Below are 27,372 nucleotides of genomic sequence, written 5' to 3' on the forward strand. Positions count from 1 at the left end.
CGGTCAGATGAACAGCCAAGGTTAAGTCGAGTTAACACTGGTTAGTAAAATACTGTGCACGTGATGCAGGAATGTGCAGGTTTACAGTCCACTCAACTGGAAAAGCAGCCAGAGAAGTGTTAGAAAGTAAAAAAGAGAGACAGAGTCAGATGCAGCCACTAGGAACAGGGGTTAGAAGTCATGTCAGTGCCACTACAATGGATGAGGATGCTTCAGACTCTGAGGAGGACCGGCTACAAGCAAGAGGACTAGCCACGGCATTCCAAAAGGGTTTTTTTTCCATTTGCCACTGATGCCGTTGGTTTGAAAATACTGACGAGCTTTAATTAGCCTGAAAAGATCTGTGAAAGACTGAGCCACACAAAGGCTGCATGCCTACCGACAGTCCATATTCTATCACCGTCTCTTACAAATTTACCAGTCGCTAGTCGTGTTTTTAAGTTCACTGTTAACAAGCTTTCTGTGTTTTGAGATCGCAGAGAGTTAAGAAATGGCTTTGCAACAAACGTCAAAGAAAGCTTTTCATGTTGCTCTGAGAGGAAGGCCCATTTATTTGTGCTAGCAGTTCAGGGCTCTTTTCATTCAGTGTAATATGGTAACAGTTTCTCAGGGCCTGCTTAGACAATCAGGAATCAGAATTAGCCACCCTGTTACCACCTAGCTGATTCTTGGGTCGTTCACAGGCCCGTCTCTCAAGGGAACTGCAAGCTTCATCCATCTACCTACAGCAAACAGCTCTACTATCAAGTTATACAGTCCCTGAGTTTTAACAAGAGTCCATCATACCGCAGTGGAAATGGAAGATACCCAAACAGAACACACCACATGCTACATTCAAGGCTCTGTCCAGAAAGGGGTGCAAAAGGGTCATGTTGGCATCAGACCTACCACCCACTATTTCTTTCATGACACAAACAAAATGTGAATACTTGCCAACATAAAGGTTGTTTGCTGATCTCACCGCCCGACCCCCACCAGTCCCCTGATGATTAGTTCAAGGAATCAGGTTAAGAAACCAAACCAACCAAGCTGGGGACTGGAAAAGGGGAGGCCTTACTCCTACTCCCAGATCAGCAACGCTCTTCATCCGCGGAAGATATCCTGAATACATTAAAACTGAACATCCACGGATTTTGCAGGAACACAGGTAATTGACCAGCATTGCCCATTGTTTCCCCCCCCCCAAAAATGTTCAAACATATTGTGCATTCAACTCAATGTTTTTTCATGCATGTTTCAACTATTCTTCCTTAGGAGGAAACGCATTACATTAGAGTTTGCCCTAAAAGAATACTTGAAAATCCACCTTTTGGGGGCGGGGGGGTAGTTTTATCAGTTCTCTCGTGCAAAGACACCCCTTTCCTATTCACATGCTGGTTTAGCACAAATTGAACTTTTGCCCAGGGCAGTTTGAAATGTAAACTATGACAGCCATAATACTAGACTAAGGATTCTTGCAATGTTTCTACAGTGAGGATCCATAATTCAAGGAATGCTGTGCGTTGGAGGAGAGTCCATTATGACCAAGGGGCAACCTGTCCCCCACCTTCTTGCCTTCTTACTTACAGCCAATCAGGAGAAGGCTCTGCCTGCCATTGGTTTTGGCTTCCCCCGTTGTCAGTTTCCCGGCCTTCCGTCCTACCGTTCCCAACGGGCACCAATCACCAGCGATGCTGTGGGAACCTCTCCAGACTCCACAGCCATGCTACTGGGGGATAAGGGAAGTAGCTCAAAAGGACAAGGAACGTACATTCTGTGTCTATGGTGTGCTTTAAGAAGGGACAGTCCAACAAGGACAGGTTGCACTAACTGCTACCAGTGAAGCCACTGTGCCAAATGTCACCTCCCGCAAAAGCCATAATCAAGGTGCCTTGGGTTAGAAGGAAAGGCTTTAGCCTAACAGACTTAAAGCAGGCTAATGGCTTGGAGCAAAGGAGAGGAATTGGGTCTGGTCCACGTGCCAACATTGACAGGTAGGTGGGGCTGCCCAACTATCGATCACCTGATGCCACAATGACATCAGGTGACTCTTTTTCGTCTGCACGGTTTACAAACAAACAGCCCACAAAGCACCAACAATCATCAACTGATTACTGGGTCTTTGTGAAGACCTGTGCAGAGCGCTTTGCACAGGGTTGTACAGGTGCTTGCAGACCCCCTTTCAGCTTGAGCCGGGTCTTTATCTGCCCCACACCTAATGCCATACGGAAGCATACGGCAGGTAGGCGCAGCTCGACTGAAATGGCCTGGCAGGTCCAGTCAGGCCAGAGGCTCCCCATCCCTGGGTTAGAGGGCCAAATCCTTACTCAAAGGATGGCCAGAGACCAAGTGCATAGGCATCTAATCCCACCAGAATTAGACCCCAAACCATCAATTCCACCTCTAGTTCTCCCCTTGCAGTTCTGTGTTGTATTTCTGTGTTATTGTACGTCGCCTGGAGTGGCTGTTAATTCGGCCAGACAGGCGACTCACAAATAAAATTTTATTATTTTATTATGGTGTGCCGTCTGTTCCTAACGATGCACAGTAGACCACTGCACACATTGACACCTGCTGTGCGACTTTAGAGGGAATGGGAGAAAGAAAGGTCAACACTGCAGAACACCGTTGTCGCCTTTGGTGCAATTGGGCCCTACTGAGGCGATCAGCTTCCAAGTCCCGAAGATGATTCTGTCATTTGTGTGGGGCATGGTAGGGATGCTACGCTCTGGGAACCTTACCTGGCTCCCTTTGCTTGACCCTCCTAGCTCAGGAAGGGCCAAGCTCTGCCCACGTTGCACGACACTGCAGGCCCCAATTAGTTATGTGGCTGCTCCTCAGATTATCCTGTGATCCTATCTAACCCCTTCTGAGTCAGGTCAACCCCAAATCTGGAACATTCAATTAGTGGCTGCAGATTACTCCACCAGCCCTGTCTGATCTGCTCTCATCAATACTTGCTCTTATACTCTTACTCAGCCCTTTTGAAAGATAGGGAGACTCCAGCATACAGACTCCTGGCAATCGCTCGATTGGACTACTACAACACACTCTACATGGGGCTCCCCTTGAAAATGATCTGAAAACGATAGGTACAGAATGCCACTGCCCACTTGTTAATAGGTGCAAGCTTGTAAGGGCACCTTCTGCCAACTTCTAAAAAACTTCTGCATAGGTTACCGGTTTGTTTCTGAATTAGATTAATAGTACCGATTGTAATCTCCAAAACTAGACATGATCAGAGCCATGACTGACTAAGCGGGGAAAATACTTCCCTCAACTAAGCCCCCTGAAGTTTTAAGATGGAACAATCGGGGCCTGCTGCAAGCGGAGCCGAGAACAGCTATGGCCAGCAGCTTCCAGAGTGGCTCTGGAACGGTGGAATATCCTTCTCCATAAGGCTACATTATATCTTAGGTCTCAATTACCCCATCCAAGGTATTGGGGACTTAATTAGAAGCATGCTTTTCTTAGCTCAGAGCTTAAGATGCTCCTCTGTTCATGGAAAAAGAAAGGGGTGATTTTCACCAACTCCCCCCTCCATCTGCAGCCCTCTGGACCATATCCCAAGGATCCCCCCGTCTCCCAGGAGCAGACTTTTGGGAGATGCAGGCAGCTTGCAAAGGGCAGCAGGAGGCAAGAAAACTTTATTCCATGAATGTGAACTCAGCATTCTAAGTTCGATCATGCTGTAGTTTATTTGTGTCCAAGTTAATTTCTGTTTCTGCTACTTTTTATGTTGTTAACACTTTGGTTTGTAATGGTCTAGCAACTAGAAACAGATAAACAAATCTGACCTGATCTGTTTTATTAAAATATTTTGTTGTTGTTTTTATCAAAAGGTAGTATCAGCCTTTTCTGTTGTCAGTACAGAAACCCAGCTCCCACCTTTATTCATAGAACTTCTCTGGCCTTCAGATGTGGTATGGATCTCACTGCCTGACACGAGACATCTAGCCCAGGGATGGGGAACCTGTTGCCCCTCCAGACGTGCCTGGGCTACAACTCCCATCATCCCTGACCATTGGCCATGCTGGCTGGGGCTGATAGGAGCTGGAGTCCAGCAATGTCTGAAGAGCCACAGGTTCCCTGTCCCTGATTCTACACCCTTGCTCAGGACCCAGTCAGCTCGGTTTCTTGACACAGCCAAATAAGATGATATAGTTCTTTGAGAGGTCCATTCGGCGTTGATTAGGTGAAGATGCCCTGTTCCCCCTTTCCCCCTCACATCTGGGGAAAAGCTGCTTCTTCTCTAGCAACCATCCTCACTTTATTAAGGCAACCTTGCTTTACTCCAGACAATTTGCCATCTTTTCGCTGTGCGTAGTTCATTTGACAGTACCAGCCCCCCCCCAAACCTCTTGTCTTTTCCATAACCACACACCACGTGCATCAACACCACCCTTGCTAAGGACCCATGCAGGGCAGGGCAGAAAGGTTAAAAACATGCATAGTTGCAGCAACAATTCTGGACATTATGTTTGAGAAATCCTTGGCACACCAGTACATCAGAAAGTTTCTTCTCAGCAGCACAGAATTAGTACTTGGTGACAATCCAAGAGAAAAACTAAGGCAACCCCTCAAGGGCTACCATAACTGGCAAGAGCATCCCCTCAAAAAAAAAAAATACAATTTCAGAGATGATCATTGGGGCTGGGGGCAAGGGGTGTTAACAAGGCAACACAAACAAGCCTTCCTTCTGACCCATTAAAGAACCAGGACGTTGGCCCTGGACTTGTTTAGGTTCAACATCTACTTGCGGAGATCTCCGCACTGTACTGCATCCCACTCAGGCATACCAAACCTGACGTCAAAGTAGCAATGCTAGAGGCAAGGGGCAGCTAATAAGGAAAACAAGCAATCTGAGTACACTCCCTGTCCTCAAGGGCCAAGGTGGCTAGGCATATGGACTTCTTCAAGGACAGCCCAGACAAAGTGACACCTACCAGCCTCTGCTGCTCCAGCAAGAGATCTGCTTCCTCTTTCTCCTTCTTGTACAGAATCTCCATTTCTTGAAGTCTGGGGAAAGAAGCAGAAGTCAGCCATGCAGTCGACCTGCTACGACTTGGGGCCACGGCTGTCATGCCTAGCCCTGACCTGGTACCAGAGACGGAGTCCTCAGAGGATGAGCCACACATCCCTTGAGGAGCAGAAAGGGTCATCTGGGACCAGTGATTGAGGATCCCCTTGAGGGGTCCAGGGGAGGAGAGGAAAACCAGCCGAGGTACTCTTGGAGCTGTCAGAGGAGGGGGTGGGGCCATCTCCCAGTCCTCGAGAAAGCTGCTACCAAAAGGTCCAGGTCAAAAAGCGACATAGCATGTGGCTCATGTATAAGAGGGTCTCCTCATCTGTAATCCCTGAAACACCTTCACTACTAGCCACTGTGGTTGGGGTGTAGTCTAGGAGGGCAGAGTATATATGATTTCCCTCTTGAGCCTTCCAGTTCCTGGAAACAACGTGGGTTTCTGGCTCCTAGTTCCTGACTCTAGTTTCCCATTCCTTGCTGGTGTTGTACTTTGCCTGAACTCCCCAAGATATTGACTTTGGATCGTAGCCTGCCCTTGCCTGGATCAAATTTTGGATCTAGCCTGATTCTCCATGCCCGATATTGGTTTGTCTGGACTCTGCTGCACCTTCCCTTGTTGGTGAGCGTTTTGCTAAGAGGCCTTACCAGCAAAGAGGCATATACTTCCTGGGATTGGGATCCTAGCCCCTGGGGGCACCCACTAGAGCACAATAGTAGTCATGGTGGGGACAGTGGATACATCCCTCACCTACAGCACCCACAGAAACCAGATTCCTGTAACAAGCTAATATAGCATGACAAATGCTCCATTTTGGCAACAAGCAAGCCTCTCGCAACAAAACAGCATGCTATCACAAGCAGGGGGTAGGGGGAGGCAGCTTTGCAAAACACTCTCAAGTGCCAAAGAGAGATTAATCTAAAAAAACCCCTACCAAGCAGCCTTTTCCTAAGCAGTTTCAAATAGCTACCTACCTAATCCCTGCAAAACAGAATTATATATGGAGGTTGCACCAATATCAAGGGAGGGTACTAATCAACAGTTAAATGGAACAAAACTGGATAAAAGCTATACAACACTTCAATACGGATGGGGACTTGTTCCGCATCATACAAAATGTGTTACCTTTTCTCCATCTCCTGCTTCATATCAATCCCTTGCTTCTCCAGCAATTCCCTCTGAGCAAAAGTCCAATCTACTGGTTCTGAGGGAGTCTCTGCCGATGGAGTCTTCTCCCTTTCAGCCCTCGCTTGCTCAGGATGGTTGAAGCGGAACACGTGGTTTTTGCCCATAATAATGCGATTTCCTGGACAAGCAATAAAACGGATTACGACCAAAAGGTTTTGTTTTTTTAACAAGGATAACTCAGAGAGCGGCTCAGATCTGTTCAGCCATGTTATCCCCAGACAGTCCATTTTCAAGGACGATCAAAGCAAGGAATCATGAAAACCCTAACTCAGAGGACAGACTTATGGGGAGGGTCCCAGAGCTCAGTGGCGGAGCACACGCTTTGCATGCAGAAGGTTCAATCCCCGGCATCTCCAGGCAGACCGGTCAGGCAGAAGGTGATGAGAAAGACCTCTGTAGGAAAGCCACGTTTGCAGTAAGCCGGGGCTAGTCGACGTGGCACCCTCTAGATACTATTGTACTACAACTCCCCATCAGCCCAAACCGTCACAGCCAATGGTTGGGGATGATGGGAGCAATAGAAATGTCAAGGACGCCAAGTTCAAGGACGCAACAGTGTGCTGCTTGGACAAATAGGCTTGCAACCAACGCTGGTCCTAGTTCTACTCAGAGCAGACCAGGGCTGTGGAGTCGGCACGCCAAACCTTCGACTCCAACTCCTCTATTTTTCTACTGTCCGACTCCGACTCCACCCCAAATTGCTCCCGACTCCACAGCCCTGGAAAGCGCTGTAAATGTCTTTTTAAATTGGAAGCTCTCGTAGGAGCATTTTTATCGCTGCCTGAATATGCGCTGATCTTGGCATCACAGCATTTGTCTTCATCTGGATCCTGTGTCATACACTGACACACAAAATGTTTTCCATCTTGAGTTATGGTGAAATGCTCAGCTACAGCTGACTTCATGGGAAGCTTCTTTGACATTTGGAATTTATATTTTAAAAAATTTGTCAATCAACATTTATTTTGAAGTCGGAGTCGGTACATTTCTACCGACTCCGACTCCACCCAAAATTGCTCCCTACTCCACGACTCCGACTCCACAGCCCTGGAGCAGACCCACTGAAAATAATGGCCATGGCTAATTTAGTTTCAAAGGGTCTACTCCAAATAGGACTTAGTTGGATACAACCCATAGTCTGGCCCAGGGTAGAGCAGCTTCTCATATTTCTTAGATTAAGCTACATAGTCAGTTCTCAAGACACACACTTTTTTTTAAAAAAGCAAAGAAATACAAATTGCAGCATCTTTACCTGAGCGCAGTTGGACAGGCTGCACCACCCGCTTGCCATTGACGTAGGTTTCGGACCGTTCACAAGGTTCCAGGGTAACAATCACTAGAAAGGGAAGAAAAGAGACTCACATCACAGGAGAAATGGGAGAACCTAGCCCTAGAGAACTTCTCCAAGCTACCAGATAGGGCCTATAAGACACTGTAACAGTGTTACGGCGGCTACTAGCCACGATGGCTATGCTTTACCTCCGCTATCGGAGGCAGTCTGCCTCTGAATATCAGTTGCTGGGAATCACAAGTAAGGACAGCGCAGCAGCACGCAGGTCCTGCTCGTGGGTTTCCCACGTGCATTTGGTTGGCCACTGCAAGTACAGAATGCTGGATCAGATGGGCCTTTGGCCTGATCTAGCAGCCAAGCTCGTCATATGTTCTTAAGTTGTAGGAAGAACCAGGGAGAAGTCTGCCCTCCAGAGAAAAAAAATAACCATTGTCTAGGATATGAGCAGAATCCTACCAAACAAGCCACACCAAAACTGGGGCAGAGCTCAACTGCATAACCCAGACAAGGGCAGAGTTTAGCTAGTCAAGAGTCCAAGCAATACCTTACTTGTCTATGAAAAAAAAAGGAGCTGGCAGATTGCAAGTACCAATATATGTAACCTCGTAGGGCAGAGAAGTCAAGACGTTTATCCAATGAGCAATCAGCTGTCTTACCATCCCCATTATGGTTCCTCTCACTTCGGAAAATGCAATGCTCCTCTTTGATATGAGCCCCGCTGAGAACGATGTCTTGACGCCTCTCGGCATCCGCTTGGCCAACCCTGTGTCCAAACAACAGGGTGGTTTGAGTTCATTACAACTTTTAAAAAAAATTATAAACATGGATCTACAACAAACAGGGCAGGCTGCACATGTCACACACAGAGCTGTCCTCCTCCAACATCTAGCTGTCAGTCACTACCCCAGATCCCCAGCACCTTCTGCCTCAGATGACTGTCTCGCTCTTTCTAGTGGTAGGGCTGGCCCTGTGGACCCATGCTCTGATCGTCAGTATGAGGCATGGAGTCCATTTCCCAGCTTAGCGTCCCATTTTCATCAGCCATAACTGCACATGTCAAAGCCAAACACAGCATTCCAAGGTGAGATCATGCTAACTATAATGGCAGTATTCCCACCCCACTCTTGGCCAGTGCTCACTGGGAGTGGTGAGGCGGAAGGCAGGAAGGCCAACAGCAGGAAAAGCCAGAGCCAATGACAGGCAGAGAATGAGAGACAATGATGGGCAGAGCCAACTAATTTTAGCTTTGCCCCATCCTTCTCCTCCCTGCTGAGTTCAACAAGGGCAACTCTTGAGACCACAGAGGAAGAAAATGACAGGCACTGTCACTCCCTGTTCTGCATGCAAGAAATAAGGCCGACAGGTGGGGACTGGCTGAAGACAGACTGGGGTTAGTGGTGCAGTGCCTCATTTGCCCTAATGGGCCAGCGAAAACAATCCGCAAGCTCTTCCCTTTCCCAGCTACCCTGGCAATACCCACTTAGTAAAAAGCTCCCCAGACTCCAAATCTGACAATGAATTATGAATGAATGAATTACGATTTATTACGGTCGGAGACCAGCATAAAAATACAAAAGATCGAAACATCATAAAAATATTAGCGCAATACAAACATTTTTCATGCTAAAACAGACTCTATTTAAAAGCCGATTCTCAAGTCTGTGTGAGATGTTGAGTTAGCAGTGCTCTTCGGCGTGTGATAGCTGCAGCACAGAAACTCGCAACCTTACTTGAGACTTGGGGAATTTGGTCGGATAAAAGGTATCTAACATAAAATGCAACGTCCCTGCCCGGGATTTTTTGTAAAATCGGGGAGGTAAATGAAAGCCGAAGGTCATGATAGAAAACACAGTCCAACAGAACATGGCCCACGGACTCTACTACACCCACATCACAGGGGCATACACGCTTAGGAAATGGGATTTTTTGGTATCTACCATCTACAAGTGCCGATGGTAATACATTAAACTTAGCCAGCATTAATCCTGCGCATGTAAACAAGGTCAAGGGTAATTAAGCATGTGCATCACCCAACGGCCAAGATTCGACTGGATTTGCTTTGGGAAAGGAGAAGGAGGTTGCTTCAAAGTGGCAAGCATCCGACCACGAGGAGTACCGCCCTCTTACCTGGTTATACCGTCTTTGATATAGTAAAGGAGGCACTCTGACATAAGGGGATCTTCGTTGAGGTTGACGAGGTGAGGAGTCTGAAACAAGAAGAGCGTTCTCTTAAAAACCAGAGCCTCTCTTCTGCCAGGCGCACTTCTTTAATAAGGCAGCTCAAGGTCCAGGTACAATGACAGCTTGTCTCCTCCGGCTCCCACCCCCTGGGAGAAAACTTGAATAAGTGCAACCAAGACCATAGGAAGAACTGCCTGTCAGTCAGCAAGCCAGCCAAAAACATTAATATGGAAGATCTACTCAGCGGGTTTATAGCGCTTTAAAAAAAAAAGTCTATTTGCTTAACAAGGGTTAGTAACTGGCATTTGAGAGTGTCTCCTTGGCCTACCGTTCACCAACCCAAATTCATCCTCTTCCTCCTACTCCCCCACCCCTTGCCAGAAATAAAAATGTCATGCAACTGGAAGGGGCGAAAGGAGTAAGGAATGAGAAGGGGAGGGAATATGGAAGGAGTCAGCACCATTTTCATCTCAAAATGGCCTCCCAGCAAACCTAGTTTCTGACCAAAATCTCACAGCCACAGATTTTGGCGAGGGAAACTACGAGGAATTTCTACCATGGGATACATTACAGAAGATGTTACAACTCTCTGGAAGCTTTTATTTGTGTGTGAAGTTGCCACTCTTGTACCCAACGCTTCCAAGGCCTAAGAGGAAAAATCTAGATACTTTGCTATAAGCAGACCTTTTCAGCAAATGCTTTTACTGGAACCTACGGAGTTGCTGCCATCACTAAACCAACCTTCTTTGGTGAAAACACCCCACTGGAATCAGCAAACAAGTCACATGGCCTTGAAGTGAAAATCTAGCCAATGGAATGCCAGCAAGCACAAATAAGAGGAAAAGAACACAAAACATCAGAACAACAACAACAACAAAAAGATGGACAACACCCCAAATTCATATAGGTAACTCTAGCTTAACTAACGTTCCAATACTTTCACAGCTGCTAACAATCTACAGCAGATAATGGAACTACAAGAACTCTAAGGAGCAGAGGGTTAAAAATCAGGAAAAAGGTGTGAACAGGCAACAGGATATCAGGCTGGATAGGACAAGCAAGGAGGATATGGACAAACATCTATCTTCTAAGTCCATAGGCCAAAGTCTCTACTTAAGCATCTGTTTTCTCAACCCAGACAAACCTGGTCAACTTCAAACGCATCGGAAGAGTCATCAAACAGAGTTGATGGCCTCCGAGGGAAGATCTACATGGAGAGAGTCCAGAAAAATGAGAGAAACAAGAGGAAAGAGAGCGCTTCAGGGTAAGGAATAATAATAAATAATAATAAATTTTATTTCTAGGCCGCCTATCTGGCCGCACAAGCGGCCACTCTAGGCGGCGTACAAGATAAAAGTAAAATACAACATACAAACTACATAAAAACCCAAGAACTACAATATAAAACGAAACCGAACCCACCCATAGCTAAAACCAATGGCACCCAAAAGAAAACAAAACCAAAACAAAAGACAAAACCCCAGGCCACCTCAGCCAGCCGGCTTATGTATCCCTCCCAAGAGGGACAGGTGATGGAAATTAGTCACAGCTGGCTGGGTACCTGGGACCTGGTCCTGCAGGAGGCACGTCTGCCAGGCAGCAGTCCCACTGGGAAGGGTGGTGGAGGTGGTGTTCCAACAGCAGCAGCAGCAACAGCAGCCTCTCCTTCCCTGGGTGGCGATGTTCTCCTTCTTCCTGCAGGCCCTGGGTCTCCCAGGCCACCTCAGCCAGCCGGCTTATGTATCCCTCCAAAGAGGGACAGGTGATGGAAATTAGTCCACAGTGAGAACTACTGCAGGTTCCAAGATTTCAGAGGCCCTTGAATAAGGTGGTTTCAGGGAGCCCCTTGATATGGCCAAGGCAGAGTGTGCAAACCAAGAATTCTCCAGCACTGCTTCTAAAGTATTTGAGGCGCTCCAGAAAAGTGAGGAGGGCTTTGCTGGCAAGGCTTTGGATCTTTGAGAACCACAAGACAATCCCCGCCTTCAACACCCTCTACAGCCTGACCTGAAAAGGGATGTAGCTCTGTGGTGAAGGACCTGTCTTGTATGTAGAAGGTCTCAGGGTTCAATCCCTGGTGTCTCCAGATAGGATTAAGAAAGACTCTCTGCCAGAGACGCTGGAGAGTCACTGCCAGTCAGAGTAGACAGTACTAAGCTAGACTGACCAATGGCCCGACTCCACATAAAGCAGTTTCCTCTGTTCCTAAGATGGTTATACATAAAGCTGGCCATTGCTTCAGACAGGATGGCAAAAGATGGTTTGTTTCACATACGTGCCCTGTAACATTTCTATGAAAAGGTTCCTGAAAGCAACACATCTGGTTCCGACACACATCAACTTTGAGACATCCTGAAATCGATAGCTGCCTTCAGATCACCAGGCGGCAGAAAGGGTGCCTGAACCAACGGCTGAGGATGTTCAATATGGCGAGGTAGCATTCTTCATGTACCACTGAGCACAAGCAAAAACAAGGCCCTTGCAAAGCCAAGTGAATGGCTCCAAAGATGTTTCAACTTTAACTCTCATGACGGCAGGACAACAAATGTGGATTTTGTGAACACTTAACAGTCACTAAGAGACTTATACTTCAAGCCTAGAATGATAAATATCCGCCGCCTAGTAGGCAATGGACTGAGGACCTCACTGCCCTGGCTACACTGGAACATATTTCATATAGAAGTCAATTCTGAGTGGATACCTATTTGGACATCTGGAGGGCTTATATTAACATACGCTTTACTCCAGATGTACGCACTGATGGTTATTGTATCTGTAATACGAACGTATGGTGGTTTATTATCGTTATTATTAGTAGTATTTCATATATTTCTTTTTCTTTATTTTTTATTTTTGTACATTTAATATTTTATTTCATTCCATTACTTTTTTCTTTCCTTCCATTGTTAAATTTGCAAATAAAAAATGTTTTAAAAACCTTTTAAAAAATTAAAAAGAAAAAGAAATCAACAGCTCCAATGGCAGTTGTCTTAGTGGAATTAGATATTAGCTTGAGCCAACTGAGGACAATGGAGGGAAGGACCAAAGCCCTGCTTTACATACAAAAAGATCCTGGTCCCCAGCATTTCTGGTAGGGCTGGGTATGTATAGAAACTAGCCTACTGCACATGAAATGGAAATGGGCTGCCTTCACGTCGATCCTGAATTATGGCGACCCTATGAACAGGGTTTTTATGGTAAGCAGTATTCAGAGAGGGTTTCCCATTGCCTCCCTCTGAGGCTAGTCCTCCCCAGCTGGCTAGGGCCTCCTCAGCTTGCCACAGCTGCACAAGGCAGCCCCTTCCTTGTCCGCAACTGCCAGCTGGGGGGCAACTGGGCTCCTTGGGACTGTGCAGCTTGCCCACGGCTGCACAGGTGGCAGGGCACGTAGCCCCTGAGCCACTCGCTGTGGGGTGATCTTTAGCTGGCCCTTGACACCCAGGAGACACGAGCGGGGATTTGAACTCACAGACTCTGGACTCCCAGATGGGCTCTCCTCCCCACTGGGCTATACCAGCTAACAGTACTTTAACTGTATGGTTTAATTGTATGGTCCCCACTGTACATAAGGTGATATTAATATCCGCTGCCCCACCATCACTGGCATGTGGCCCTTGAAGAGCTGCCCAGAAGGGAATGTGACCCTTGGGCAGAAAAAAGGTCCCCCACCCCTGCGGTGGAAACTTTAAAAGCACAAAACACATTAAAGACAGTCCCATCATCAGAAGTTCGGAATAATCCCAAAGAGACTTTTGACAAGTATTAATTCACTAGAAATATAAGTGGACTTTTTATGTAATCTTATAAAAAATGTAAATGTACTGCCTTCAAGTCGATTCCCACTTATGGCGAACCTATGAATAGGGCTTTCATGAGGCTGAGAGGCAGTGACTGGCCCAAGGTCACCCAGTGAGCTTCATGGCTGTGTGGGGATTCGAACCCTCCCAAATTCCAATATTGATGCCAACGGGAATAATTATCAAATTATCATCTGATAAAACACATTTGTTATAGGTTTCCATCATATAACGACCATCTGACAAAGTTCCTTTTCCAATAAGCACCAGCAGTATCCAGTATCCAGCAGTCTGCATGTGATCAACACCACAAGCCGGATCTAAAAGGTGCTCGTCCACAGTCAAAAGGACAGTTTGACACCATGGGTTGCAGGATCACATGGAAAGTGTGCAACTAAACCCAAAAGTAAACCCTTAAATATTAGACAGGCGCCATCTCTGTTATCTTTTCGGCACCTATTGAAGACCTTCCTCTTTCAACAAGCCTTTTAAGTTGAGACCTATCCCAATCTGCGTCTGTGTTGGAATTGCTTTTTAATATGTTCTTAAACCTACCTTTCTAAAATGTTTTAAATCTTAGACAATGTTTTGAAAGCTTTTTTAAAGAAACATTTTTGAAGATGTTTTGTTTTGGAGTGTTTTAAAGTTTGATTTTATGTTGTCTTAAAATTTTTGGTGCTTTTGTTTGCCACCCTGGACTCCTGCCGGGAGGAAGGGTGGGATATCAATCAATCAATCAATCAATCACTCAATTACTCAACAAATAAATAAAAGTAACTGTTCCATTTGCACAACCTCCGGCAGAAATGTGAGAACTCAATCTACTGCTATAGAATCTACCTCTTATAGCACTTTAGCATAAGCTCTTCTGCAAATGTTAGCAGAACAGTGATAGCAGCTATACTTCATTGGATCCAATGTGATCAGAGCCAAAATCCACCCTAAAAAGCCCATAGAAGGAGAGGGGCCTGCCAAGAATCAGCAGTCTTTATCAAGCAATTCAACAGCATGGCATACCTTTTTAGGCGAGAAGACACCAAGAGTTCCTCCATCTTCTCGAATGGCCACTCCCATCTCAGCCAGCAAAGCCTCTCTATGGAGTCAGGGAGAAGAGATGGGAAAGGAAACACTGAACCACATATATATAAGTCAGCTTCAGACCCTGGAAGCGGTGGGGGAAGAGTTAATGTATCTCTTGGGGATGATAATCACAAAATACAGCGGCGATGGGACATTAAAAAGCTACCCATTGGCTGCTTTACTTACTGAAGTGGGAAGGGCCGTAGCTGATCAACACCGGAACGAAGGAAAGGCCACCTGATGATCGTAGCCCTCCCCACGAACCAGCTGATCAGCAGGAGGTAAACCACGGCTTTTATTTTATTTTTAGCAAAGCGCTCGACTAGTCCGTTCTTGCGAAGCGAGCGTACGTAAACAGGAGAATGGTGATAACAGGGGATGGTCCATACTCGCGAGTGTCCGTAAAGTGAAGGTCCATATAGCGGAGTATGCCTGTATGTGTTCGATTTTATTGTAAGGCGCCCTGAGTGCCCTATTATAGGGTACAAGGGCAGGATATAAATATTTAAAATAAATAAATAATAAATAACTGCCCCATTTCCTGTAATACAGAAGGGCAGAGCCCAGACTGGTGACATCTACTTTGGGATATTTTACTAGAACCTCTGGGTTCCGCAAAAGCCAGGTGCAAAACAGCAGTGTGGTGCGTGAGAGCAGGCAACTCTAGGGACCATGGTGCTTGGAGCACAGGCTCTGCTCAGGGAATTGGCTCTCACATGTGCTGAGCTGCAAGTCGTTTCATACAAAAATACACTCCTGCTTACAAACACACATGGAGCTTTGCTTGTTTCAGCAGCTGAATTTAAGACATCCCAAAAAGCCATTTTGATGTTATTTTTAAAAACAGCCAGGGGTCAGAAATCCCTAGATCTACTGCAAGTCACCCAGAGGTCTACCAGTAGATCCCGATCTGCCTTCTGCCCACATTGGCTTGAGCGCCACAGCTCAGTGGTGGACCATCTGCTCCACATGCAGAAGGTCCCAGGTTGAGAATGTCTCTTGTCTGGAACCCTGCAGAGCCGCTGCCAGTCAGTGTAGACAATACTGAGCTAAGTGGACAGTTGGTCTGACTCGGCACAAAGCTGCTTCCTTTGTCCCCATGGATACAACTCTCTCTCTCGTGCTATTTGTCGAGCCGCTTCCTTCTCCCTGTCCAAATCCCTCCCATCCCATTGCAACAAAGCCTTTCCTGGAGAACTGCAGTCTGAACCTGGCCTGTGCCACTTTTCCTCCCCCAACCCATCTGTTTTTCAGTTAACTGCCCCCGTTGCCAATTTTGGAAGCTAGTGGCCAATAAAGGTTCAGCTGGAATTCTGCCCTTCATTCCAAGTTACATGACTTAAGATCTTCCAAGCAACAAAGTCAAGATAATGACGGGCATGCGTGCACGCATCTAACCTCTCCATCCTAATTGCCTCCGTCTTCCGCAGTTTCTCCTCCCACGTCTCATTCAGCTCTGCAATGATTTTCTCAGATTCCTGCAACAAAGTCCAACAGAGAATTAGTGGTATGCACAGGGGCTATATCCAACCATTGCCCAACTAGCCTACTAGACCTAAGATGTTTTGAGTGTCTAGCCAAATCTAAAAATTAAAAGGAAGCCTAAAAGCAAACAAGCTAAAGAGATCAAGCAGCAAACACAGTGAACAACTTGCACTTGGAAGTCTTGGGTCCAGCTCCCCATCCAATGAAAAGTCCATTTTGGTCCTTGAAGCCTTTTCACAAGACAAACCTGAATTTGTTTTGTATGCTGCCTAGAGAATTTTGCCGATGGGCAGCTGTATAAATTAGTAATAAGTAAGGGAAGAAATAATATTTGTGAGCCCAGCAATTTTAATGTGCGCTTGGCCACGTTCCCAGATGTGCCTGCATCAGAAGCTTAAGAAGACTGATCCAACAGAACCGGCCAAGTTGGTGCCACATTTGCAGGAGTTACAGCTTATGATGAATTTGGTCATGTCCTCCCCAGGAACAGACATGTGCGTGTGCACATCTACGTAAGTACAAATGTGACCTGGTTCACACCTCACGCTAAGGCAAACTATGGCATAGCACAAACAAGCGAGTTCCAGGAGAGTTGATCCCACGCACTCCATCCCTCCCGGGTCATTTTGCTGTTGCACCACACTGAGCTAAGCCTTCGCTTGGCTTCGCATGTCGTCTGAACCCAGGCTTGTGGTTTAGCTCTCCCAGACAAACCATGAGCCACAAACCATAGAACAAACCTTGGTCGCAATGTGTGGCTAGCCTGGAGGGAACTAAAACTTGATCCCAGGTTCGGACTGCACGCTAAGCTAAAGGAAGGCTCAGCTCTGCACGGCGCAGCAGTGAAATAATGGAGGAGGAGCAAAGAGACCACGATCTCCTCTGTGGGAGTCCGTGGCTCATTCTAAGCCATCATTTGGCTTAGCATGACCTGCAAGCCATGACACTCTTATGTTTGTGCATTGAGATGAGTCAGGGGACAGAATACTGGCCAATCTCTTCCCATTACAAGCCCAACAACTCACTCAAGGAGCCAACAGCATGGACCTTTTCCCTCTCCAGATGCCTTCCTTGCAGGAGCTTTGGGCCTCAATATCACCACTTCTGATCTGCTCAAGGATACCTGCCATTGTTCTGCTTTGGGTGTAGCCTAGAAATCCTGAATCATTTTTATTCTCGATTGAAGCAGGCTGTTGATGCTCAGTCACCATGTCTCCTCGCTGCAGTAGCCAAACAGCCCCTGCAGTAGCCAAATGGTCCCACAGTAATCCCTCCAATCCCCACCAAGAAATTTTAAGCCTGGGGGCCCTGTCTATCCAACTCTTGGGGCTCTCTCCAGTCCACACCTTCCTTGAAAGCTTTTGCCTGGCTGCTCTCAACTGGAAAGTGGCTTCACGCTTGCTTGGATGGAGAGAGGTGTGTGTGTGGGTGTGTGTAACGTGCATGTAGAAGCTACTGCCTTTTACATGGCAGGAACACATCCTACTGTATAAATGTTAAGAGACACATCCTTTGCTCCTTCCACTTTCAACTCTGCTGCTGCCCACCTCTGACATGCGGCCTTCAGGCTGAAAAAAACCCAACCATTTTCCCCATGCCAACAGCGCTTCTCCACAGAGAACTCCGCCGAAGAGCTTCCTTCAACAGCACGTTCTGCAACTTGTACACAAACGGTTGCTTGTTCCCTTGGCAAGTGGGGTGGGAGGGAAAAATGTTTCTCCCACTCTTGTTCCCCTTTGAAACTGACAAACAACAGGGCTGTTTCTCCGCTGTGGAAAGCAGACACAGGAAGCACAGAACGAGAGCCAAGGCAACAGAGCAGGAAATAAAATGATGGGACTGGGAAGGTGTGGGGAGAGAGGTTCCAGTGAAAAAGGGGAGTCTGGAATCCTTTGGACAGCAAACACACTCTGGTTCAGGAGTGTACTGACATGCCAAGTGGGGCTCTGCCCATTTCCACACTTCCATTTGTTTGTCAGGTTGAAGCCCACAATGCCCTTGGTTATTAACTTGTCAAAAATGTTGCCTTGCCAAACTCACTTTCATCCCCCCTCTTTTCTCTCTCTTAATATGCAAGAGATGTTGCTTTGAATACTGATGATGAATGGGGAAGACTCACTGGCAGCTTCACCCAGACACTGAAGTGGTTTTTTTTGGGGGGGGCTGTATCTGATCTGAAGACGTCACTTCATGTTGGAGCATCAGGCGAGTGCAGAGACAAGCACCGTTATCTCCATGTCAATGGCATTTTTTTTTACAAAAAAAATGCAGTGTGTGTGTTCCAGTCCATCAAAATCGCCATGGCAGCTTTTCAAATGGGGAAAGAAGGGAAGAGGAGGAGATTTGGGGGGGGGGGGTCAGTATTCGAAATTCACAACATTAGCCAGCCTGCTGTTTCACATGCCCATCAGTGGGGGAGGAGAGGGAGGCTTTGGCAAAGCCGAAAGATTGCTGTTGTGCCCTTTTGATGCTGTTCGACACACAAAGGCCTCCATTGTCTGTGTATAGTTGGGGGCATTCTGTGCGCGCTTCACATTTTTAATCTCTGGGGTCCAGGTCTCAGTAATCCGTCTTCAAAATCAAGGCGACGCTTCCAGGAAAGACTGAATTGTTATGGTTAAAATCAACTCATTCCCTGGCACAACTGAGCATGCAAAAGTGGTTTGTAAACCTGGCATTCAACCACGCCACAGCTTTACATGTCAGTATTCTTATTTTAATAGGAAGGCAAGTGAGAGTGACCTGCCGAACGATCACTCTAATAGTGTTCAGGAGGGATCTGTATCTTTCTCTCAGGACCCCAAGTCCAATGTTAACAAGCCACACTAGCCCAGTTGCAAAGTGAAGGCTAAGGAGGCACATGCCACTGCCCCATCTTGACTATTGCCATAAAAATCTGTAGACACAACCAAAGAACACACACACAAGATTCAGTGCTGTTGTGCTGCAATCCGTACTTTCGTGCTCTTGGCTAACTTGATCCAGGCACATTCGTTTCCTCAAATATCACACTGACTGAATTGGATGTGTGCATGCATTTTGGCAAACTGGTTGCCTGCTCTCTTTCTCTGGCTGCATGCCACATTGTTAAGCATTGACACAGAAGCAGCACTGATGCCTTCTTAAAAGAGGGTCTCCATACAGCCCCAGGGTAAATCTGAAGGCACCCGATGCAGCAAAGTTAAGCAGACTTAACTAGATCCGGCCAGTTCCTGGATGGCAGACCTCTTGGGAACCTTACGCACCTCCCCTCGAATGCCATGATAACAAGAAAGAGGGAGATAAAAGATGGAACATATTCACTGTGCTCGTGGTACGTGCTTGTTTGGTTGGTCCCATTCAGGATTTCTGGCATTATTAAGAGGCACTTCAGATGATCAAGCAGCTTCCAGATGGATTTGCTTTAGGAATGAACTGATTTTATGCACTTGTAAGAGCCTAAGAGTCCTCCTGGGTTAGACTGAGGGGCCAACTAGTCCAGCTTCCTGTTTCCAAGCACAGTGGCTAACTGGATGCCTCCAGGAAAGCCACAGGCAAGGGATGAAGTCAACAGCCTCTCTGGCCGTTGCTCCCCAGTAACTGGCATTTAGGGGCACCCTGCCTTTTTCAAACCTAGAAGTCCCACAGAGCCACCATTATTCTTCGTCATCGAGCAGTGGCTACTAGCTATGATGGCCCTGCTCTGCCTCCACTGTCAGAGGCAGGATGCTTCCGAATACTAATTGCAGGAGACCACAGGAGTGGAGAGTTGCTCTTGCGCTCAAGTCCTGCTTGTGTGGGCTTCCCATTGGTGTACCTGGATGGCTACTGTGAGGACAGGATGTTGGACTAGATAGGTGAGCCACTGGCCTGATCCAGCAGGGCTCGTCTTGTGTTCTTTTAAAGATATTAAGCTGGTGGGTCTCCCAACGTCTTTTATTTATTTATTTATTTAATTTATATCCCACCCTTAAGAACATAAGAAGAGCCTGCTGGATCAGGCCAGTGGCCCATCTAGTCCAGCATCCTGTTCTCACAGTGACCAACCAGGTGCCTGGGGGAAGCCCGCAAGCAGGACCCGAGTGCAAGAATACTCTCCCCTCCTGAGGCTTCCGGCAACTGGTCTTCAGAAGCATGCTGCCTCTGACTATGGTGGCACAGCACAGCCATCATGGCTAGTAGCCATTGATAGCCCTGTCCTCCATGAATTTGTCTAATCTTCTTTTAAAGCCGTCCAAGCTGGTGGCCATTACTGCATCTTGTGGGAGCAAATTCCATAGTTTAACTATGCGCTGAGTAAAGAAGTACTTCCTTTTGTCTGTCCTGAATCTTCCAACATTCAGCTTCTTTGAATGTCCACGAGTTCTAGTATTATGAGAGAGGGAGAAAAACTTTTCTCTATCCACTTTCTCAATGCCATGCATAATTTTATACACTTCTATCATGTCTCCTCCGACATGCCGTTTCTCTAAACTAAAAAGCCCCAAATGCTGCAACCTTTCCTCATAAGGGAGTTGCTCCAGCAGGAGCCCAGGGCGGCAAACAAAGCACTAAAAACACTTTAAAACATCATAAAAACAGATCTTAAAATACATTAAAACAAAACAGCGTTAAAAACATTTGAAAAAAAAACTTTAAAAAAGGATTAAAAACATTATTAAAACATTTTGTGGCAGCCATTTTCATGAATTCATTATGCACTTTGTCCACCCTGAATCTCCTGACAATCAATCAGTTTCATTGGATGCCCCTAAGTTATAACACTGCAAGGGGAGGAAAAATCCCTTCACTTCACCCCACCCACATCCTTCTTCTTGAATTCCATGACTGTGCTCCTCAGTCTTCTATGTACAGGAATACCTCGCATTAACGTACTCAATGGGACCAGAGCAAGTACGTAAAATGTCCTTAAAGTGAAGCACTACCTTTTTACACTTTTTTTACCTCTCCTTCATGTGGAGCCTCAAAGCCCCTGCTGCTGCGCTGCCGCGCCTCTCAGCTGATCACGATCGCGCCTCCCAGCTGATCTGCGGTGGCGTGATCATGTCTATTTCCACCCCCACGCACCGTTAAGTGTCCGTAAGTGTGAAGCAAGCGTACGTAAACAGAGGCATGGTGGAGTATGTCCATAAAAGCGAGTGTACGTTAAGTGAAGGTCCGTATAGCGGGGTATTCCTGTACATTTTTCACATAGCCAGGATTGTATCGATTTGAAATATTCCCACCCACGAGATGGCCACTGCATTCGCATCTCCCAAGAAGCATATAGTCCCTTTGCAAGTGCTCCCAATGTTTTTTTCTTCTTGCTGTTGGAAATAATTCCAATAATTTTGGGGATATGCAAACCACGCACAGTAACTTTTTCTGAGATCAAGCAAGATTCGGACAATGTCGTGCATTAGCAAGCATTCAGTCACTGATTCTGTACTAACGAAGAAACATATCACAATAGCAAGTATATAAAACATCCAAAGGTGTGCTTTAAAAAGGATTTTATTAGTTTTGACAAGGTAATGATTCAGGGCAGTGTGTTATGTTTTACTACATTTTTATGTTTTTACCCTACCCGTCTTCCAAGGAGCTTAAAGCAGCAGGTATGTTCATACTCCCCATTCCCTCCATCACAACAATCCTGCAAGACTGGTTAGGCCAAGAGGTGGGTGACTCACTCAAAGTCACCCAGGGAACCCTATCACAGAGCAGTGATTGGAACCAGGGTCTCCTCAGTCCTAGTCCAGTGTTCTAACCAAATGAATGTTCTGGCAAAGAACTTGGATTATTTGCCATGAAAAGCTACACTAATGTGCAAGTTTGAACACTGTGGCTTATATTGCACAATTTATTCTGCATTTGACATAGGAGGAGCAAGTGCTTCATTAATGGAACTTCCAGCCAACTCCCCTCCTCCTCAAGCTTGAGATTTCCCTAGCACTGCCCATGTATCTTTCAAGGATCTTTCAATCATTTTAAAAGGACCAGGAATTGATTCTCCCTAGCCCCCATCCTGCAAAAAAAGAAAGCTAATTTTTCACAAAGTACTGAATTCTGGCTCCATGTTGCAAGACTGCAGGGCATGCCCAGCCTTATCTATGTCTATAACTGTGCCCAGCTTTAAACAGACACCAACCCCACATATAGAGATCAGGCACTTGGCAAAGACTGAAGTCAGGAGAATGGCCATCTCTCTCAGAATCTGGGGTGCCCTTGGCTCTGGAGGGCTGAGGCCGATTCCTCTGATGTCATGATGCTTACCCGCACACAGTGGTGCCTGGTGCCCACTGGGACTGGCAGAGGGGAAGGCAGGGAGCCCAAAAAGGAGGTGCAACCAGAGCCAGTGACAGTTTTGTCCCCATCCTCCTCCCTGGTGAGCTCTAGTCACTGGACTAAGAGCAGTGCAGTATAAGGCAGACAGGAGGAGGACATTGACTGGCTGTGCTGCCCCTCTGGACTAGATGCAAGTCAGAAGGCAGGCAGCTGGGGGTCTGGCTGGGGGCAGGCTGAGGGTGGTGGGGCAGAGTCCCATTCGCCTAATGGGCAAGCATCCACTGCAGTGGAGACTGGTCCATTAAGTGAATGGGCCACCGCCCCACCACCCTCAGCCTGCCCCCATAAAAAAAATATATGGAACATGAGAGTGAAGAGGCACCTGAAAAGTCCATTACCTTCAAACGTTCGATGGCTTCCTCTCCTCCGGGCGTAGACATGATCCGCTCCTGGATACTGGAGACCGATGTTAAGCCCACCTGACTACTGAGAGAGCAGGAAGATGGAGATGCAGTGAGGGAGCCCATGGATGCTGTGGAAAAATGGCCAGGACGTTGATTCTCTGAGGCTAGCAAGTATCTGTGTTTATTGTTCTGAAAATCTTTCAGATCTGAGAGAGAGAGATTTTTTTTTGGGGGGGGGGAGACAGACAGGAGGGAGGGAAGGCAGGAATACAGGGGCCGGGAGAGGCAAGGCAAAAGAGAAAGGAGCAGAGAAACAAAGGGAAGGAGGGGAAACAGGAAGGAGACACCAGTATGAGAAGGATAGCACACAAGCAGCAACAGAGACAGGTTCCACAGTACAAGATGGCAGTTCTGAAACATACTTCCTCTCCACAAGCCTCGCCTGGAAGTTAAGGCCATCTGCTATGGGCCTGAATCAGGTGCCTCCTTACTTGATGGGTGGCAGGAATCCACAGGATGTAGGGCCCTTTCTGGTACTGCCCCCCCCCCCCCAGTTCTGGAACATTCTCCTTTATGAGGCTTGTGTGCCCCCACCACAGCCACCACTACCCTATTGGTTTTTAGGACACTGAAGGGGAAGCTGTGGCCCTCCCAGACGTTGCTGGAGTACAATTCCCACCATCCTGCATCGCTGGCAATGCTGGCTGGGACTAATGGGAGCAGGAGTCTGGCAATACCCAGAGGGCCACAGGTTCCCCATCCCTGCTTTATATTTAGCAGGGACTTTAGGGGGTAAGACTAAAGTTTGTTTTCTGGATTGTTATTATTATTATTTTAACAATGCAGGTGAGTAATTTAATTTTAGACGACTACACAGTTGTAGGGCACGCTGTGCTCCCCCACCACCACCTTAAGTGAGAAAAATTGAACAGCGCTGTAAGCAGTGCGATCTGGTGAAAAGCACCCATGGAAACAGCCTCAAGGCTAGTAACCTTCCGGTTGGTCAGGGAGATGAACAGGATTTAGGGAAGGGCTGTAAGAAGGGCTAGATAGACCAATAGTCTGGCTCATTATGGCAGGTTCCTGTGTCTTAAGGGGAGGGTCGTAGCTCAGTGGTAGAGAGCATCTGCTTTGCATGCAGAAGGTCCCAGGGTTCAATCCCAGGTGTCTGCAGATAGGACTGGGAAAGAGCTGGAAGGAGCTGCTGCCAGCCAGTGTAGACAACAGTGAGCTACATGGACCAACGGTGTGACTCAGTACAAGGCAGCCTGCTGTGCTCCAGGTGCTCTCCCACTGAGCAACGGTCCCTCCACTAATGACCAGACCAGGCTGTGACGAAGGGATTTGCCAATGCTCTTGGAGAGGATGCGTCTGAATGGGCAAGAAGCCACGCCCGGGCAGCTCCAATACGAGCAGGGGTACATAAAATAAGCTGCACTTTTAAAAATACACGTGGATGAACTTTCAGTTGGTTTAAAAACTACCATCTGCAAATACAGAAGAGAGAGCGCCAGACCGGGAGGGGGAAGGCGCGGAAGGAGAGAAGAGAGACAGTCACGAGGGAGCCACCAGGATGCGCCAAGCTGGGAATGCAAGGACGGAGTTGATCAAGCCTCCTATGGAAAAACTCATGCATTCACAGCAGGGAGAAGAGCGGGGGGGGGGAGAGGAAGAGGCGGGACTTGCAACTGCCATAGCTGCCGCTGCACGGCTTGCACGGAGCATCACACCCTTGCCCCATGCACGTTACTCCCTTGCTGACACTGCTTGCGCTCAAGGCAAAGTTAAAAGACGTCAAAATGGAAGCAGCACACAAAGAAATTAAAGAATTTTTTAAAAAGAGAGAGAGAGAGAATGACCAGAAGCAAGAGCCAGGCTGAGGGGGGTAAAAGCCATTTACACACTGCAGAATATCTGAGTTCCAAGGAAATTCCAGACAGATCTTCCCTCACCATGTTCCTTCTTTGGGGAACAGGCAAGAGCGCAACTCAGACTGACATCTGAGATATATATTTATTTTTAGGACCCACTCTATAGTCTTCTGACTGTAAATCATATAGACCAGCAGTTCCCAAACACTTTTCCCCAATGTACCAACTTGAAAACTGCCAATGGTCTTAACAGACCACTTCATGATTTTCCTGCCTTTGTAGCAATTGTAATGCACTGTGCTAGGTGCTGTATAATTTTAAATTATATTTTATTGCTTTTTTTAAAACTTCTTATTCCACAGATTTAAAACTGTAATACAATAAAATACAATAAGGAAAAAAGAAGCAATAAAGATACAATTAAAAAGTAATGTGAACATGTAATGTGGACATGCCGCAGACCCCCTGAATGAAGTGCACGGATCACCGTTTGGGAACCTCTGGTTTAAACTGGTTATAATACTGTATTTTTATCTTGCTGGAACCCATCCTGGGATCTTATGGTGAGGGGCAGGAAAGAATGCCAACAAAAGTATTAAACAGTAATAATGATAATAACGCCCAACTATTTGGCCATGTCCACGGTCCCATTTCCTGTCTAGTGGAAGAAACAAAACCCACCACACAACTCAAGTCACCAGAGCTACATCTTGTAAAGAGAGCGGTCTTTTCCAACTAAGTCAGACTCAGAGAAGGCTCGATGAAGTCAACGGGCATGTTTCACACAAGTCTATTGATTTCAATGGGTCTATTCTGAGTGGGACTAGCATTAGATACAACCCTCTGTCTGAGATTAAGAGAGGCGACGGCTTGATGTTTACCCTCGACTTTCCAGGAAGATCCAATTCAAGATTTCACACATGTTGGAAAGCAATAAAACAAGAAAAGGTTTCCTTCTCTGATTAATGTGGGACTATCAGAAAAGAAACACTGCCTTAATGAATCATATTCTCTGATCCCGTTACCTCATCAATGAGGTTTCTTCACATTTGAAAATAAATGAGACTTTTTTTAAAAAATAGAGATTGGGTCTAGGGGGCAGGGGAGAGAGAAATAAGGAGCAAAAAAATCCTGAATAAAAAGAAGCCTCAAAAAAAGGCAATTTTCAGCCCCTTTCAGCTACCAGCACACTCACAGCTTAAAACAAAGTCACTGTTTGTTCATTTTCCTGTTTAAACAAACACACACCACAACCCTCTCTCATTTCTTGCCATCAGCCGCATACTTTCGTCAAAGTTTTGGTTTCCAATACCAATACTTCAAACCCAAGCAAACCTCAAAATAACTGTGCTCATTGTCACTCTAGCCCCGCACAGAGTTATTCTTCTTTAAAGACAGGCCTTGAGTTTGTGCTTTGCCCAAAATCAACTCAAACAGTGGAAGCCACTTGGCAAAGTATCGTTCCATGGAAAGAGATTGGATTCTCTGTGTGGTTTTTTTTTAAAAAAAGGTTCTGTCTGGGATTTCCCTGCAAGCAACGTCATGTAAAGCTAATCTGAAAGCTGATCCAGCAAAAGCCAAAAGGAGAAGTAGTTAGAAAGATGACTAATTCCACTATACACACATTTGCCTCCGCTTCCAGAGAAATCATCCAATGCATCGACTGAAGGAAGTTAGAAGGGAAGATACAAGAAGGGGTAAAATATTCAGGATCAACAGTTGACACAGGAAAGGAAGAAACTCCTTGGCACTGGATGCAAAAAAAAAATTCATTTCTCAAATAGAACACAAAGCAGTTTTTCTAGTGCGGGGGGGGGGGGGGCTGTGTGTTACAACACAGCTAAAAAAACCCCACCCTCCACTTTTGGGGACCCAAAAATCAAATGCTGCTTGTTTCACACTGAAGCAGCTTTTCTTCTTTCATCCATTCTTTTTAGGGCAAAGACATGCCATGCATATAAATTATAGCCCTTTTTGTCAAGGTTAAGCCAAAAATGTCCCTTGGCAAACAAATAAGCACCCACAACCCTAAAGCCAAAGTTCAGCATTCATTCTTAAATTCAGAGTATCTCTAAGATCTACCCTGAGAGAGAGAGAGGGAGAGAGAGAGATGTTTTCTCAACCAAACTGATCTGTTTTCCTCAAAAAAAAAAAATTCCTTAGCCAAACAGAGATCAAATTGTTACATTCCTGGAGCAGCATGGTTGCAAAACTCCATAGCTCAGATGTGGGGAGCTCTTGGCCCTCCAGGTATTGCTGAACTAGAACTTCCACCAACCCCAGCAAGCACGGCCAATGGACAGGGATGTTGGGAGTTGTAATTCAGCAACATCTGGAGGGCCAGAGGTTTCCCACACCTACTGTAGCCAAATCCTATGGTGAGAACCGAGGGACAAAACGAAACGAGAGAATCATGTTAGGGGCAGTGGCTCATGTGATGGGCCGGAATCACCTCCTGTTGCTAAGGTCCATCGGTAGACCCACTGAAATTAATAGGCATAACTATCCTAACTGCAACGGGTCTGCTCTGTGTAGGACTTGGTTAGATACAACCCTCTTTTCTCAGTATTGATTTGCTTGTTTTATTTTGTGACGGTTTAAAAATTTGTAGGTTTTACACTACGTACTTTATATGACTGTGTAGTATAAAAATAAACAAATAAATAAATTGGACTCTCTCATCCTTTTCATCACTCCAATGGTGGGCAGGGGCGGGGGTGGGAGAGGAATGCCACCCGTACTTCATTGCAAGGTGGACAAAATGCTACTTGGAACTCTTGAAGATTGCTCCTTAGGGGGCAGGGGGGATCTAGCATTTTCATCATGTAA

At 46.5% G+C, this 27,372-nt stretch overlaps 1 protein-coding gene across 7 annotated transcripts in view; it reads right to left on the minus strand.

Moving 5' to 3' along the window:
- Positions 1-27,372, minus strand: part of KIF1B (kinesin family member 1B) — a 139,689-nt gene that overhangs the window by 47,698 nt on the left and 64,619 nt on the right. For 5 of the 7 annotated variants that reach the window (XM_061600568.1, XM_061600567.1, XM_061600569.1 and 2 more), the window contains 8 exons: positions 22,667-22,800; positions 15,939-16,018; positions 14,478-14,553; positions 9,610-9,689; positions 8,139-8,245; positions 7,444-7,527; positions 6,129-6,309; positions 4,926-4,998 (listed from right to left, as the gene is read on the minus strand). In XM_061600568.1, coding sequence (XP_061456552.1) covers positions 4,926-4,998; positions 6,129-6,309; positions 7,444-7,527; positions 8,139-8,245; positions 9,610-9,689; positions 14,478-14,553; positions 15,939-16,018; positions 22,667-22,800 — 815 coding nt within the window. Of the gene's footprint in view, positions 1-4,925; positions 4,999-6,128; positions 6,310-7,443; positions 7,528-8,138; positions 8,246-9,609; positions 9,690-14,477; positions 14,554-15,938; positions 16,019-22,666; positions 22,879-27,372 lie in introns of all 7 variants that reach the window. The other 2 variants (XM_061600566.1, XM_061600565.1) reach the window with 1 other exon arrangement.

This window comes from Rhineura floridana, chromosome 18 (assembly GCF_030035675.1).
Source record: "Rhineura floridana isolate rRhiFlo1 chromosome 18, rRhiFlo1.hap2, whole genome shotgun sequence".
Lineage (NCBI taxonomy): Eukaryota > Metazoa > Chordata > Lepidosauria > Squamata > Rhineuridae > Rhineura > Rhineura floridana.